The 13,394-nt window shown below is 61.2% G+C and overlaps 1 protein-coding gene across 1 annotated transcript in view; it reads right to left on the reverse strand.

Annotated features, from left to right (window-relative positions):
* Positions 1-1,701: 1,701 nt before the first annotated feature.
* The window catches only part of B4GALNT4 (beta-1,4-N-acetyl-galactosaminyltransferase 4), a 120,295-nt gene continuing 108,602 nt past the window's right edge, over positions 1,702-13,394 (reverse strand). Inside the window, exons 13-20 of the mRNA XM_006131669.3 lie at positions 12,957-13,039; positions 9,293-10,607; positions 8,612-8,913; positions 7,389-7,542; positions 5,478-5,550; positions 5,208-5,361; positions 4,227-4,353; positions 1,702-3,598 (exon numbers count right to left, since the gene is read on the reverse strand). Coding sequence (XP_006131731.2) covers positions 3,484-3,598; positions 4,227-4,353; positions 5,208-5,361; positions 5,478-5,550; positions 7,389-7,542; positions 8,612-8,913; positions 9,293-10,607; positions 12,957-13,039 — 2,323 coding nt within the window. The 3' untranslated portion in view covers positions 1,702-3,483. The remainder of the gene's footprint in view (positions 3,599-4,226; positions 4,354-5,207; positions 5,362-5,477; positions 5,551-7,388; positions 7,543-8,611; positions 8,914-9,292; positions 10,608-12,956; positions 13,040-13,394) is intronic.

Below are 13,394 nucleotides of genomic sequence, written 5' to 3' on the forward strand. Positions count from 1 at the left end.
CAGGGCCAAGCCGAGTGACTTGGGCAGGGGGATTGGTTAGCACACACAACTGACTGCGCTGCTGCCTGCTCGCAGCTGGGATCCAGGCTTCGTCTACACGGGCAAGTTTCCTCAAGGAAAAGAGTCTTTTCTGACGTAGCCGCCCGAGTGTTCACATGCAAGGTGACTTTTGTCAGGAAAAACAGCCGACAAATTCCTGCTCCATGAGGGACTTTTGTCCCCCCTCGCCTCGTGTCGTTGACAAACATGCGGGGTAGACACCTTGAGGCGTTTTGTTGCTGATCCTGGCCTCCAGGAAGTGCCCCACAATTCCCTGGCAGTCTGTACGGGGGGGAGAAGTGGGGCTGCTCCAGAGCCCAGCCAAGCGGCAGGGCCCACGGTCCCATCCAGCTCTGCCAGGTGGTCAGCACTTTGCCAGGTGACTGGTTACCTGCCTTGCCCCATTACAAGCCCTGCTAAGTTTAAATCTTATTTCCTGCTGTCTGAACACCTGGACCCCTCCAAGCCCTGCGGGCTGGCTCAGGGTTCAGTAGTCCCCTGGCATCTTCCCAAGTGCCCCTGCCTGGCCACCGCATCAAACACTCCCCCGCTTGGATCGCCGCGGAGCTGTTGGATCTGATCAGTGTATGGGGAGAGGAAACTGTCCAGCCCCAGCTGCGAGTGATCCATAGGAACTGGGACACGTACGGGCACATCTCACTCCTTGCATGAAAAGGGGCATGAGCGGGACACGTTGCAGTGCAGGGGGAAGATGAAAAAGCTCGAACAAGCCCATCATAAGGCCCGTGATGTGAACTGACGCCCCAGTGACGCACTGAAGAGCTGCCATTTCTATATAGAGCTGACTGTTACCCTTGGTGGTGACCCCACCTCCACCGCCAGGAGCCCTGTGGATACTTCAGAGGGCACAGACGCAGGACCTAACCTGGAGGACACTTGCCCGGTACCGTTCATCAATCCCTGGTGCAGGAACCAAAGCAGAACCGAGGTGGGCAGCATTTGGAGCAGGGAGAAAGCCACAAGCCTGGAGTTGTGCCCCGGTTTCCTTGCTCACTCGGAGCAGGGAGATGTCTGCCAGGGTGATACCCGCTTGTGGAGAAGTGCGGCATCATTTGAGCTATGTTCCTGCAAAGGGAATCTTCTAGCCCCAGCTGGAATTTTCACACAAATTATGGAACGTGCAACAAGCCGCGATAACCATGGGAATAGTGTCCTCAGTGAGGTGTTCCCTGCCGCAAAGACACCTCCATCTCGCCTTCAATCTCCCAAAGGTGCATTCAACCACTATGTGGCACCTGCTCAGCCTGTAGTTAAAATGCTCCTTATTGCTGGCCAGGTTCCCCTTGTACGGTTTCATATCAGCAGAAGGTGCCTCTAGCGTCTGGCTTGCAGGACTGTGGCTGTAAATTGTGCTCTGCCTAGTGACGTAGTCAAGGATAACTGCCTTCCACTGCTGCTGGTGCCAGAGCTTCCTGTTAGATCCAATAGCAGGTGGCTGTGTGCTGTGTTTAAGGTTCCGGTGTCAAGCCCCGTTCACTGCCTGTGATGCAGCTTCCCTCTGCTGGGAGTTGCACCCTGCCTGGCTGTGACAAGCTGGGGAGAGTGGCTGGAAGCTGACGTGTGCAGCTGAGGGCTTTACGCCAGCCTGGGCACCTGCCATGTGCTGCCCCCTTTCCAAGGAAGGAGGCAGAGACGGACGGGGAAATCCCAACCAAGACATTCCTTTTATTTTTTAATAATAAAAAACAGAACAGACATGATTTCCTGAAAACAGCTTCCTACCTCATAATTTCACAGAAATTAGCTTGGAAACGTTGCTCGCCCTCCCTGTTCCGACTCCTGCCTCGGGCCCTCCTTGCAGGGAGATGCCGTAGCCCTGGAGGAGCAGGCTCCAGCCAGTCCTGGTGCAGAGTCCTGCAGGCCTCCAATGGCCAGTCTCACCCTGCCACGACCGTGAGCCTGTGCTGGGCAGCTGGCTGCTGTCCCCAGCCCCACACGGGGGATAGTGGGGGTCAGCGTAAGGAGGGACTGAGACATTAGCCTTTGCTCAGGCTCACCGGGTAGCACAGAGTTCAGCCTCTCAGGGGTAGCGCTTTGTCTCTGGGTCCCGCCCACCACACACCCTCCTTCACTCACAGCACTGCTCCCCACCTCCCCCTTTGCTCTCACCTGCCTCCGCTGCCCCCTTCTCCCTTCCCTCTGCAGAGGCGGCGGGTTTCACGCTGCACCAGGCCAGCAGGGATGTGGAGTGGGAGGATCCCCCACACACCAGGCCCAGGAAGCGGTGCCCGGTGCCAGGGCTGCTATCTGGTTCGCCCCAGGCACCACGGCACCTCGCAGTGCTCGAGAAGGGCTGAGCCGTGGGACAGGAGCCCTTAGGGCTGGATGGAAGGGAAGAGATGAGGACAGAAGTGAGTCTATGCCAGGGGCACTACTGCTCAGCCCCTACAGGGCCCCTAGGGCCCTCTGAGGATACCCCACCCGGCCAGGTTCATGAGGTGATGTCCATTGAGTGGACCTGGGCTGCAGCCAGTGGAGGGACAGCTCCCAACTGCTGGGCAACCAGCCACCAGGAGCCTGGATCGGCCGTTTTGCCCAGCCCTGCCTTGGTCCTACCTCGCCAGCGGCGTCAGGTGCTGCCCAGGTTTTCAGTATCCAGCTCTGTCTAGCCAGGAGGAGGGGGGGTTCAAGTTTCAGCACCAGCTTGTGAAGGTTACGGGGCAGCAAACCACAATGCACTGGGCTCGTAATAACCCCATTGCTCATTGCTCCCCTTCCACATGCTACAGGGCAGGCCCCTGGCCTGAGCCTGCCCCCAGGCCCCCCAACGCAGCATGTTCATCCAGCTTGTTACCATGGAGGCCTGTCCTGTCTCCCCGGGGAGACCAGCCTGGAGAGCATGTCCCTGTGCATTCGGCCCTGGCTCTGTTACGAACTGGGAGCTTCCTCTACCAGCCCCACTAGAGAGGGCTGCTGCCCACAATGGGGTGTGGCAGGGGGATGGGTGCCCTGTGAACCTGGGCACCTTTGCAGGGCTGGCTCAGAGAGCCAGGCTCAGGAGGGAATCCCAGCTGCCATGCTGCTAAGCCCCTGGGCCGTGGGATTTGCTCCAAGCCTTGTTTTACTGCCCTGCTCCCTGAAGGGCTGGTGGCAGCAGGAGGGGGGGTTGCTTCCCTCCCTCTGACAGGATCCCTGACCTCAGTGCTAATGAGTTAATAATCTGGTTTCTCACTAAGGAATTAGAAGTCTTTAAGAAAAAAATCACCCCTCCCCCCCAAAGTAACGGCAGGTTTTTTAGAGAGCTCTGGAGAAATCCCCGGCTCTGAGGGCTTCTCGCTCCAGTGCGGTGCCTAGAGCAGCCCAGAGACCGCTCCCATGGCTGCTGGAGGTGGCAGAGCCGCGGCAGCTGGCTTTGCAGAACAGTCTCCTTCCACCCCATCACGCGGAGGAGCCCTGGGGGTGGCCGGCAGCAGGGCCCAGGCCCTAATCTTTGGGCGTCTTCTTGCTGCGGGAGTTCCACATGCCGCGCTTGGAGTGGTAGTAGTGGTAAAAGTTCCTGAGGCGCAGACGCTCCACCTCCAGCCCACTCTGCAGGACCCTGCGCGGGGAGAGGGAGACACAGCTGAGGAGAGCGCAGGGAAGAAGTGAAGCCGGTTGGGGGCTTGCCACACCCACTGAACTCAAACACCTCAGGAACATGTCGGAGGAAAGCGCTTTCTGCTGCAGTCGATGCTCGCTGTCCAGACTGACGGCCATCTTTGAACCTTCCATGGAGTCTGCCGGCAAAGCCAGGGACACCCCAACTCGGCCTTGCTGAAGGCTCCAGCCCCTGTGCTCTCCCTGCCACCGTCAGGGCTAATTGATAGGTCAGAGTAAGGGAAAAAAAAGGGAGGCACAAATCCATTCTCCCTGCTCAAAAGGACACCGGAGACGTTTCAAGCAGATTTGTCTCCACACAAGCCCGGCTGGAGCACCTGCTGCTCCTAGCGCCTCCTGCTGCCCATGCCAAGGTCTGTACCTGGGCAGGAGCAAACGGGGCCACGGACAGTGCAAGCCGAGCTCCCGCCCCGCTGCCCCCCTCCCACTGTGAGGTACCACCAGAAAGCACCTCAGAGCTGCAGGGCCTTGCAGGGGTTAATCCCTCCCTCGTGCCCATCATCTTCTCTCCCGTGTCCCTGCCCCAGCCATGGGGGGGGGGAAGTGGGGGCAGGCCCTGCCAGCTGTACCTGTCCAGTAGCTCCCAGTCCTCCCCGCCCCAGCGGTCTCGGAACTCCTCCGTGTTCATGCCCCCGACCCGGTCAAAGTCCGACTTGTAGATCCCGAAGAGGCCGAACCCGTTCACCTCCCAGTAGCCTGAGGAAGGAGGGGAGAGAGGTGCCTCGCGAGAGCCCAGGTGGGAAGGGGGCTCTGTGCAGGGGGGGAGGAGTGGGGCAAGCGGCAGGGCCCACGGTCCCATCCAGCTCTGCCCTCCTTTGAAGCCAGGCTGCCCTCTGCTGGAAACCAACTGCAGCACGGCAGCAGGAGAGGCTCAGCTCGCGGGCCTGTAGAGAACCAGTCCCCCAGAAGGTGGGGCTGCGCCGCCGTTCTTGCACCCCAGCTCCTAAGTTCCCGCATAACTGCTCAGGCCGGAGCTGCTGCACCTTCCTCTGAAGCAGCCGGCACTGGGCCCTGCCCCACCAAAGGCAGGACACTGGCCGGGTTGGACCTCGGGTCGGATCCAGTTTGGCACTGCTGCGTGCATGGGATGAGAACGGCCAAGCAGCCCTTGCACTGAAGGCAGAGCCGGATCCTCCCCATGTGGGCACTGGGGGGCGGGGCAAGTCCCAGGGCAGACTGCCTGGGAGAGGGAGATGCCAACTAGCTCCCGGCAGGGGCGATGAGCCTAGTTAAGGCTCCTGCCAGTCTGCCACCCTGCCTTAAGCACCCGGCATTATTATCCCTGCTCACACCCCCAGCCTGCGGGACATGCAGCTGTAAGGAGCCGGTGGAGATGCTGAGTTTCAATCACCAGCGTAGCTGGGCTCCTCACCGATGTAATTTAAGCAGCAGCAGGCTGCTCATCTAATAGGTCTCGGCAGCACAGTGCTCATAGTGCCTGCGCCATTAGCTGCCTCACTCCATTAGCAGCTTCCTGGGATGCAGGCTCCCTGGCCTCGAAAGCCCGGCGCTCACCCCGCAGCAAGAGCATCGAGTGCCGGGCATGTTACCGTTGGGGTCCCGCGGCGAGCTCCCGCAGCCCAGCCGCATGACGATGGGCGCGTAGGCCAGCTTGCCCTCCACACAGTGCTTGCGGATGCTGTCCAGGATGTTGAGGGGGAAGTGGATGTGCAGGTCGCACAGGAACACAATGCTGCTCCCATCCTGAGGGAGCCAAGAGCAGAGAGAGGCCGTGACCGGACAGCCTGGCCGGAGGCAGGGGGCAGGATGGGACAAGGGCAGTGGCGCTGGAGAGACAGAGCCCTTCTGCCGTCTCTCACCTCGATGGAGTCCACCCCGGCCTGCAGCCCTGCCGAGCGCTCAAAGTTCCCCGTACGCTTCAAGTACTGGTACCTGAGAACAACGCAGAGTCAGCGACTGCAGGGAGCCCAGCTCAGTGGCCACAGCTGGGCCGCGTGACCGCAGGCACTTGCCAGGCGGGGACGCTGAGGCAGGAGAGGAATCGTCTGGGGGTTACTAGAGGGGCCAGGGGCTGGAGCCGAGGGAACCCAGCTGAACTCTAAGAAGCCTTTCCCGGGTGAACTCTCCCAGACCATTAGCAGCCACGTGGCTCTCTCCCGCTACTCAGCTGGCAGGCCCCTCTTGCCTGCAGTGCCACCCAGTTTTGGGGATGGCAGCTAGCCCCTCTGCAGCCCGCCTGGCTCCCACATCACTGCAGTACCAGCTGCATCCTGGCACAGCATCCATTTGCAGGGCAGACCCCTCCCCAGATCAACGTCTGTAGGGCTAGAGGCACAGCAGGGGTCTGCCCTGCAAACAGATGCTGTGCCAGTGCGCAGCTAGGGCTGCACCTTCCTCTGAAGCAGCTGGCACTGGGCCCTGCCCCATCACAGGCAGGACACTGGCTGGGATGGCCTTCGGGTGGGCACTGGGGGAGAGAGAGGGTGGGGCAATCCCCTAGGCAGACTGCTCCCAGCATGGCTGCATGAGGCTGTACGCAGCAGTGAGGTGCTCTGGGAGGGGGACACTAACAAGATCCCGGGAGGGGCTGCGTGAGGCTAGTTAAGGCTCCTGCCAGTCTGCCACCCTGCCTTAAGCACCCGGCATTATTATTAACACCACAGAGGAGAGCCCAAGCAAGCAACCAGCCTGCAGGCTTGCTGGGGCAGGGACAGCGTGTGGCTGTCTGCAGGGATGGCATCTGGCATAATGTGACCCTTGATCTTTAGGGGGGCGTCTGGCCAGCACTGCAACACAAACTACAACAGCATGAAGAGAGTGCGTGTGTGGGTGTGTGTGGGGGAACAGCCATGGCTGGGGATGCACCACTCCAGTTAGCGCCTGCTGGCTGGGCAGAGTGAGCCGGCTCATAGCGAGGGCGTCCGGCGAGAGCCCCTCAAAGCAGGCTGGAGCACACGGTGTCTGGGGCTCAGGGAAAGCAGGAGCAAAGCAGCTCCATGCACTCAGCTCCCCTGGCAGTGCAAGGACACGGGTGTCTCCGGGCACCTGACATTTACTCCTCCTTCCTCACACTGCAGGTCAGACGGCTGGCAGGCAGCCAGCTTGTCTGGGCACAGCCGCAGCCAGGAGGTAAAGCAAAGCAAGGCAGATTGAATTAGGAGCCTTTGTGGCACAGGAGCCAAGGCTGCAATAGCAGGAGAGATGCAAGAGTGAGGTGCATTAGCAGAGCGGCCCACAGGGCTGGGGTAGCCGGGGGAGGGAGGGCTGCAGGCCAGGCCTGGCAAGTATGGGCAGAGCTGGTGGAGCTCGGGCTGGGCTAGCTGAGGGGCTGCAGATCAGGCCTGTGGTGTGTGGGCAGAGCTGGGTGGGAGTGGGGCTAGGATAGCCGGGCCAGTGGGGACAGCCGGGGGCTGCAGGTCAGGCCTCGGGGGGCTGGGCTCAGTGACCGTGACCGAGAGGTCACAAACCAAAGCCCTGGCTCCTCTCCCATTGAGCAAGCCACACGCCTAGTAGGAGCTGGAGAGGGGGCGCCTGTAACTGAGACACACGCCCCCCCCCCAGTCCCGCCCTGTGAGGAAGGAGGGACATCACCTCGGTGCTGCCTGGAACCCCCCCGTTGCCTGGCTATGGGTGCGCATCTGCTGCAGATGAGGCCCAGGAGTGGAGGGTGCCCTCTGGGCCCAGGCCCCCTTTCCTGTGGGGCTAGGGGTCTAGCAGGGCAGGGCTTAGCACTGGTGGGAGAGGGGTCCTGGGGCTCCCTGCTCCGTTACCGGGGCAGCCGGGCGTCCTGCAGCGCCTTCTCCACATCCATGTCCTCGCTCTCAAAGTCCACCAGGATGACGTTGAAGTTGGCGTCCTTCGTGTCCCAGTACAGGCCGGCCATGTCGGAGATGAACTGCTGCACCCAGCGCGCCTGGTTCTTCACTGCCGCACAAACCACACCCCCAGAGTCAGCGCTGCCCAGGGACCCTCTCCCTTGCCCCACGGCCGACAGCCCGACCCTCCCCAGGGACCCCCTCCCCTGCCCCACGGCCGACAGCCCGACCCTCCCCAGGGACCCTCTCCCCTGCCCCACGGCCGACAGCCCGACCCCGACCCTCCCCAGGGACCCTCTCCCCTGCCCCACGGCCGACAGCCCGACCCTGACCCTCCCCAAGGACCCTCTCCCCTGCCCCACGGCCGACAGCCCAACCCCGACCCTCCCCAGGACCCTCTCCCTTGCCCCACGGCCAACAGCCTGACCCCGACCCTCCCCAGGGACCCCCTCCCCTGCCCCACGGCCGACAGCCCGACCCTCCCCAGGGACCCTCTCCCATGCCCCACGGCCGACAGCCCGACCCTGACCCTCCCCAAGGACCCTCTCCCCTGCCCCACGGCCGACAGCCCAACCCCGACCCTCCCCAGGACCCTCTCCCTTGCCCCACGGCCAACAGCCCAACCCCGACCCTCCCCAGGACCCTCTCCCTTGCCCCACGGCCAACAGCCTGACCCCGACCCTCCCCAGGACCCTCTCCCCTTCTTCATGGCCAACAGCCTGACCCCGCCCCTCCCCAGAGACCCACTCCCCATCCCAGTGTCAGACCTCCCAGCCACCCTCCAGGGACGAGTTCCCTTCCTTGTAGCTGAGAGCTACCCCCTCCCTGCCCCCACACACACTCCGCATCCCACACCAGGCTCTCTCTGCACAGCGGGTTCGGTCAGTCTCCCTGCCTCAAGCGGGGGCCGCACGCCCCTGAGCACTGTCGTCGTATTGACTTCATTTCCTAGCACTGCCCAGGCTTGACTCTGCTGCTGGGGCATGAGGACGAGGGGAGCAGGCCCCCCAGTGCTCCTGTGAGCAGCCACAGCCCGTGTGGTCATGCAGCCAAATGCCACCCAGACCCATCGCAGGCTCTGAATGACCCCAGAGTTCCTGGGACAGGAGGCAGCTTGCAGGGACCTGTGGCCAGCGGCGCCGCGAGCCTGGCAGGGCTGTCCCAGGCCCCGTTCTCACCCGGCACCACGAAGTGCACCATGACGTCCTGCCTCCAGCTGAGCTGCAGCGGCCGGCACAGGACAGGCTTCCCGGAGAGCAGGCTCCAGCGGCTGGGCGGGGGCTGGGTGGCCGTGGGTCCCTCGGGGTTGGCCTCGGTGCTGTCGTCCGGCCTGCCCTGGTGCAGCAGCACGTAGACGTACTCAGAGAGCCGCAGCGTTCTCTGGCCCCGCTCCAGCAGCTCCAGCTCCAGCAGGTAGCGGTTCCCCCGAGCCGTGTCTCGCCGCTTCTCCACATTGACAATGCGCAGCAGCGTGTAGATCCTTGGGGGGGGGGCGATACTGACACCATCACCTTCCCAGGCAAGACCCCAGCCCTCCCCCCTCACCAGGAACAGGGGCAGTCCCACGCCCACTTTTCCAAGGGGGGGGGTGCACCTAGGCCAGGAGAGCCCCCCACTTTCCTGAGGAGAAGTTCTGCAGGTGGGGAAGAGGGGTGGAGAAACTAGTGGCTTGATTCCCCCCGCATGCCAGGAGGTGCAGGGCCGGGGACCTGTTGCGGGAGAGGAGTGTGTATCACCAGGGCCGGGTGACACGGAGACCCCCCCTCCCCTTTGGCCCGCCAGATGGGGACAGGGCTGAGCAGAGCGTAGCCTCGCCCGATCCCCGGGTCTAGCTCCGCACCCTGCCCGCGCCCACCTACCCGCCATTCTTCTCGTTCAGCTTCTCCATGTACTGGGCCACCACGTCCACCACCTCGCTCTCGCTCAGCTGCAGGTTGCCCGAGACGTTGCAGCGCAGGTCGTTCCAGTCGGAGCGCAGCAGCTCAAAATCCACCGCGCTGACGCTGAACGTCCTCTGCCAGTTGATGGAGTCCTCCAGCCAGCTCTGCTGCAGCTCCGAGTTCTCATAGCTGTAGTCCGACAGCTCCTCCTCCTCCTCCTGCTCCTGGGCCTTGCCCGGGCCCTCCCGGGCCTCCTGCTGCGACGCCGTCACCTCCGACACCCTCAGGAAGGACGTCACCCGCACCCCGGCCGACAGGACCGCCTCCGAGTTGTAATCCAGGGCGGCCGCGGCTGCGGTCCGGGCTGGGGTGGCAGCTGTGACCTCCAGGGCCTCCTGGCTGAACAGCCCCTCCGCGGCGGGCAGCTGGACGCTAGGCTGTGCCCTCCACTCGCCCACAGCCTCTGGGTCCTCACGCTGGTACAGCTGCGCCCACTTCCTGCTGCGGGCTCTGGGGCTCTTTCTCTTGGAGGGGTCCGTCTCCCTGGAGCCGTTGCCTAGGAGCCAGGGTGCCCGGTGGCCAGGGAGGTTGCGGAGTTTGGCGGAGGGGCTGGAGCGCCGTTGGGGGGCCCTTGAGTTCAGGCGCACCCTCCTCAGCGGCTTAGGGTAGAGAAAGACACCAGGGAAGGCGGCCTCCTGCGGTGGGGCCTTGCGCTTGCTCGGCTGCAGCCGGGTCACATACACCTTTTCCTGGGGCTTCTTGGCCTTCCTGTCCTCAAGAGGCGCCACAGGCCTGCTTGGGCCCTGGGGCTTGGCTTTGCCCCCGAAGATGGGCATGGAGAAGTGGGGCTGGCGGCTTAGGGCACTGCCCCGCCTCGGGGACCCCAGCAGCCCCGGCTTATCTGCCTCTCTCTCGCTGGCCGGGTCTGGCTCCTGGCGTGCCCAGCTGAGGGAGCGCCCCGGGACCCCGGCCTGTCCTCGTAAAGGGGGAGTCCTCTCATAGGTCTGGGAATCCCTGGGGCTGGCCGTGGAGCTGGGGCTGGCCCCATTGTGCAGGTCCTGGATTCGTGGCTGCCCTGGCGCATCACCTTCCTCCTGAACTGTCCTTTGTGGGTGGCGGGGCAGGTGGTAGTCCACGTTGCCCCCGTCATCCCTTGCTGCTAGAGAGATGCCCCTCCCTTTGGTCCCAGTGCCCAGGGGTGGGCTCGGTGCCCTGGGGCTCTTCTCCTTGCCAGCGGGAGGTGGGTCCGTGGGCTCAGGACTATCTGCTCCTTCCTCCTCCTCATCCAGGAAATCTGCAAAGCAAGCACAGTGCAGGAAGGCCCCTGGAACACGAGGTCCTGAAGCATCTGCATTCACAAGGCACCTGGGAGATGGATTCTCCAAGCGCCGGCCCCTGCAGTGTAATAACCCCAAGCAGGCCTGGGTCACAGAGACTGCCAGGTTTAGCCTATTGTAGGCCATCAAGTCCTGCCCCCCAGCTACCCCAGGGAGCTAATGCAGGGAGGAACTGACCCTGCCAGCCAGTGTCCAGCAGCGGGGGCTCTGCCAGAACAGGATCGGAGGGGAAGGGGTGACTCCCTAGTTACCTGCAGAGCTGGGACTGCTGTGTTAGTGGTGTTTGAATTTTCCACCACACCCTGCAGCCCCTTGGCTTCATTCAGCTGACCAAGGTGCTCAGGCTCCAGCCCTTTGGGGGGAGGGTGAGAGAGTCCAGTGGCTGCAGCATTGCCCTTGGGCTTGGGAGACTCATGTACAATTCCCTGCTCCGACACTTACAGCCTGTGTGACCATGGGCAGGTCACTTAGCCTCCTTTTCCCATCTATGCAGTGGGAATGGGAGCACTGCCCCATCACACTGAATGAGAAGCGCTTGGAGGTCTCCTGCTGCACGGAGCTAGAGAGGAGCTTGGTGTTATTCCTTTATTCGCAAGGGTCAGAGATTTGTTCCTGGCCAGAGAAGTGCTGCCAGGGTAGGAGAGCGTGCCGCTGGGACATCCAAAGGGCCAGGAATCTGGGACTGGACCTTTGATTGTTGGGCTGGACTGCTTCATCAGCTCACAGGGGCAGGGAGGCTCAGTTTGGCAGGGGGGTGGGGCCTCCCAGGAGACAAATAATAAATCATAGAAACTAATACTGTGTCCATTTTTATCAGTGTCCATCTCTGGCTCTTGGATTGACTGGCAGCAACTCTGATGGGCTGGCTCCATTCGCTTGTTTCAACCCCAGCACCAATGCGGAGAGTGTTTTCATTTCACTACTGGACTAACTACCATGGTGTTTCCTTTCTGTCTTTCCAGCAGAGGATCTCACAGAAATTTGCACACACTAATGAACTAGCCCTCGCGTCCTCAGGCCACACGTGAAAGGTTAGATGGGGGGGACCCTGTGTTAATACAGAGAATTCTTTCCCAGGTGTCTGGCTGGCGGGTCTCTTGCACGCTCCATCAATGGGGTCAGGAGGGAAACTTCCCTCAGATCAGACTGGCAGAGGGATGAGGGTCACTTGGTGGACTGTCTGTAAAGGGTGGACTGTCTGTAACTTGAAATCTTTACATCAAGATCTGAAGACTTCTGGAACTCAGCCAGAGGTGCGAGGTCGAGTGGGTGGGTCAGGTTCTGTGACCTGCCGAGCTAGGACTAGAACGTTTGTTGCCCCAAATTTCGTGGTGCCCTATGCAGCTGCAGGATTTGTGTATTAGTAGGGACAGTCCTGATTTTACAGGTGTGCAAACTGTGCCTGAGAGATACAATGATGGGCCCAAAGGCAGACAGCGAATATTCAGCAGTCAGATGACACCCTCCTTCCCCTCCACCTAGGGATGTTAAATAGGGGTTAATTTAATAGTCGAGTAACCTCATGAATTCTTATTGGTTAGTCAACTATTCTATAGTCCCTAGGGGTGGGGTCGGCAGCCAGTGCGTTCCGGCCCCACTCTGGAGAACCCCCTGCCGCTCCGTGCCCCTGCCTCTGTATCAGATCCCCCCGTCCTGCCTGACTCCTTTCTTACCACCCAGCTGGTATCCAGCTCAGCAATTGGGCTCCAGCTGCAACCCAGTGCCTGGGCATACTAGGGGTATGTCTAGACTACATGCCTCTGCTGACAGAGGCATGTAAACTAGGCTACACGACATAGTCAGTGAAGCGGGGATTTAAATATCCCCGGCTTCATTAAAATAAAAATGGGCGCCTTGCTGTGCCGGCTCAGCTGATCGTCGACACAGCGCGCGAGTCAAGACGCGGATTGGTCGACAGGGGAAGCCTTTGTCGACCGCTCCCTTATGCCTCGTGAAACGAGGTTTACAGGAGTGGTCGACAAAGGCTTCCCCGACGAGCGATCTGCATCTTGATTCGCGCGCTGTGCTGACCATCAGCTGAGCTGGCACAGTGTGGCAGCCATTTTTATTTTAATGAAGCCGGGGATATTTAAATCCCCAATTCACTGACTATGTCGGGTAGCCTAGTTTACATGCCTCTGTCGGCAAAGGCATGTAGTCTAGACATACCCTAGGCTGTGAAGCACTATCCCTACTAGCAGATGGCAGGACAGACTGGCACGGAGGAATACCAGCACCACGCCAAGCTGCAGAGACAAACAGGGCAGCTGCCCAGTTGGAGCAAGCGGCGTGCAAGGGCTGCTTACTGTCTGAGTTCAGGAAGAGAAAAGCTCTCTGGCGAGGATCCTCCTCTTCCTCATCCATCTTCATGTACTTGTAGAAGCCAAATCTGGGGGGAGGGGAAAGAGAAGCAAACAACAGCGTCTCTGAGATGCCCACACACCTGATGCCGACCCAGCCAATGGCAAACCTCCCCAAGATGCCCTGATGCCGACCCAGCCAATGGCAAACCTCCCCAAGCCAAGCCAAGCCAAGCCAAGCCAAACAAGGTGCCTCTTTTGATCCCTATCGTCAGACCCAGCAGGGCCAGAGCTGAGATCCTCTGGCGTTTCACGCTGGGGTGTGATGTTATTGGACTGTATTATGAACATACAGGGTGTGTTACATACAGGGCAGTACTGCAACTACTAGCACATGTTTGCAACACATCTTGTTCAAAGTGTGCCAAGTGAGATGTCTAGAAA

The sequence above is a fragment of the Pelodiscus sinensis genome, chromosome 4 (genome assembly GCF_049634645.1).
Source record: "Pelodiscus sinensis isolate JC-2024 chromosome 4, ASM4963464v1, whole genome shotgun sequence".
NCBI lineage: Eukaryota > Metazoa > Chordata > Testudines > Trionychidae > Pelodiscus > Pelodiscus sinensis.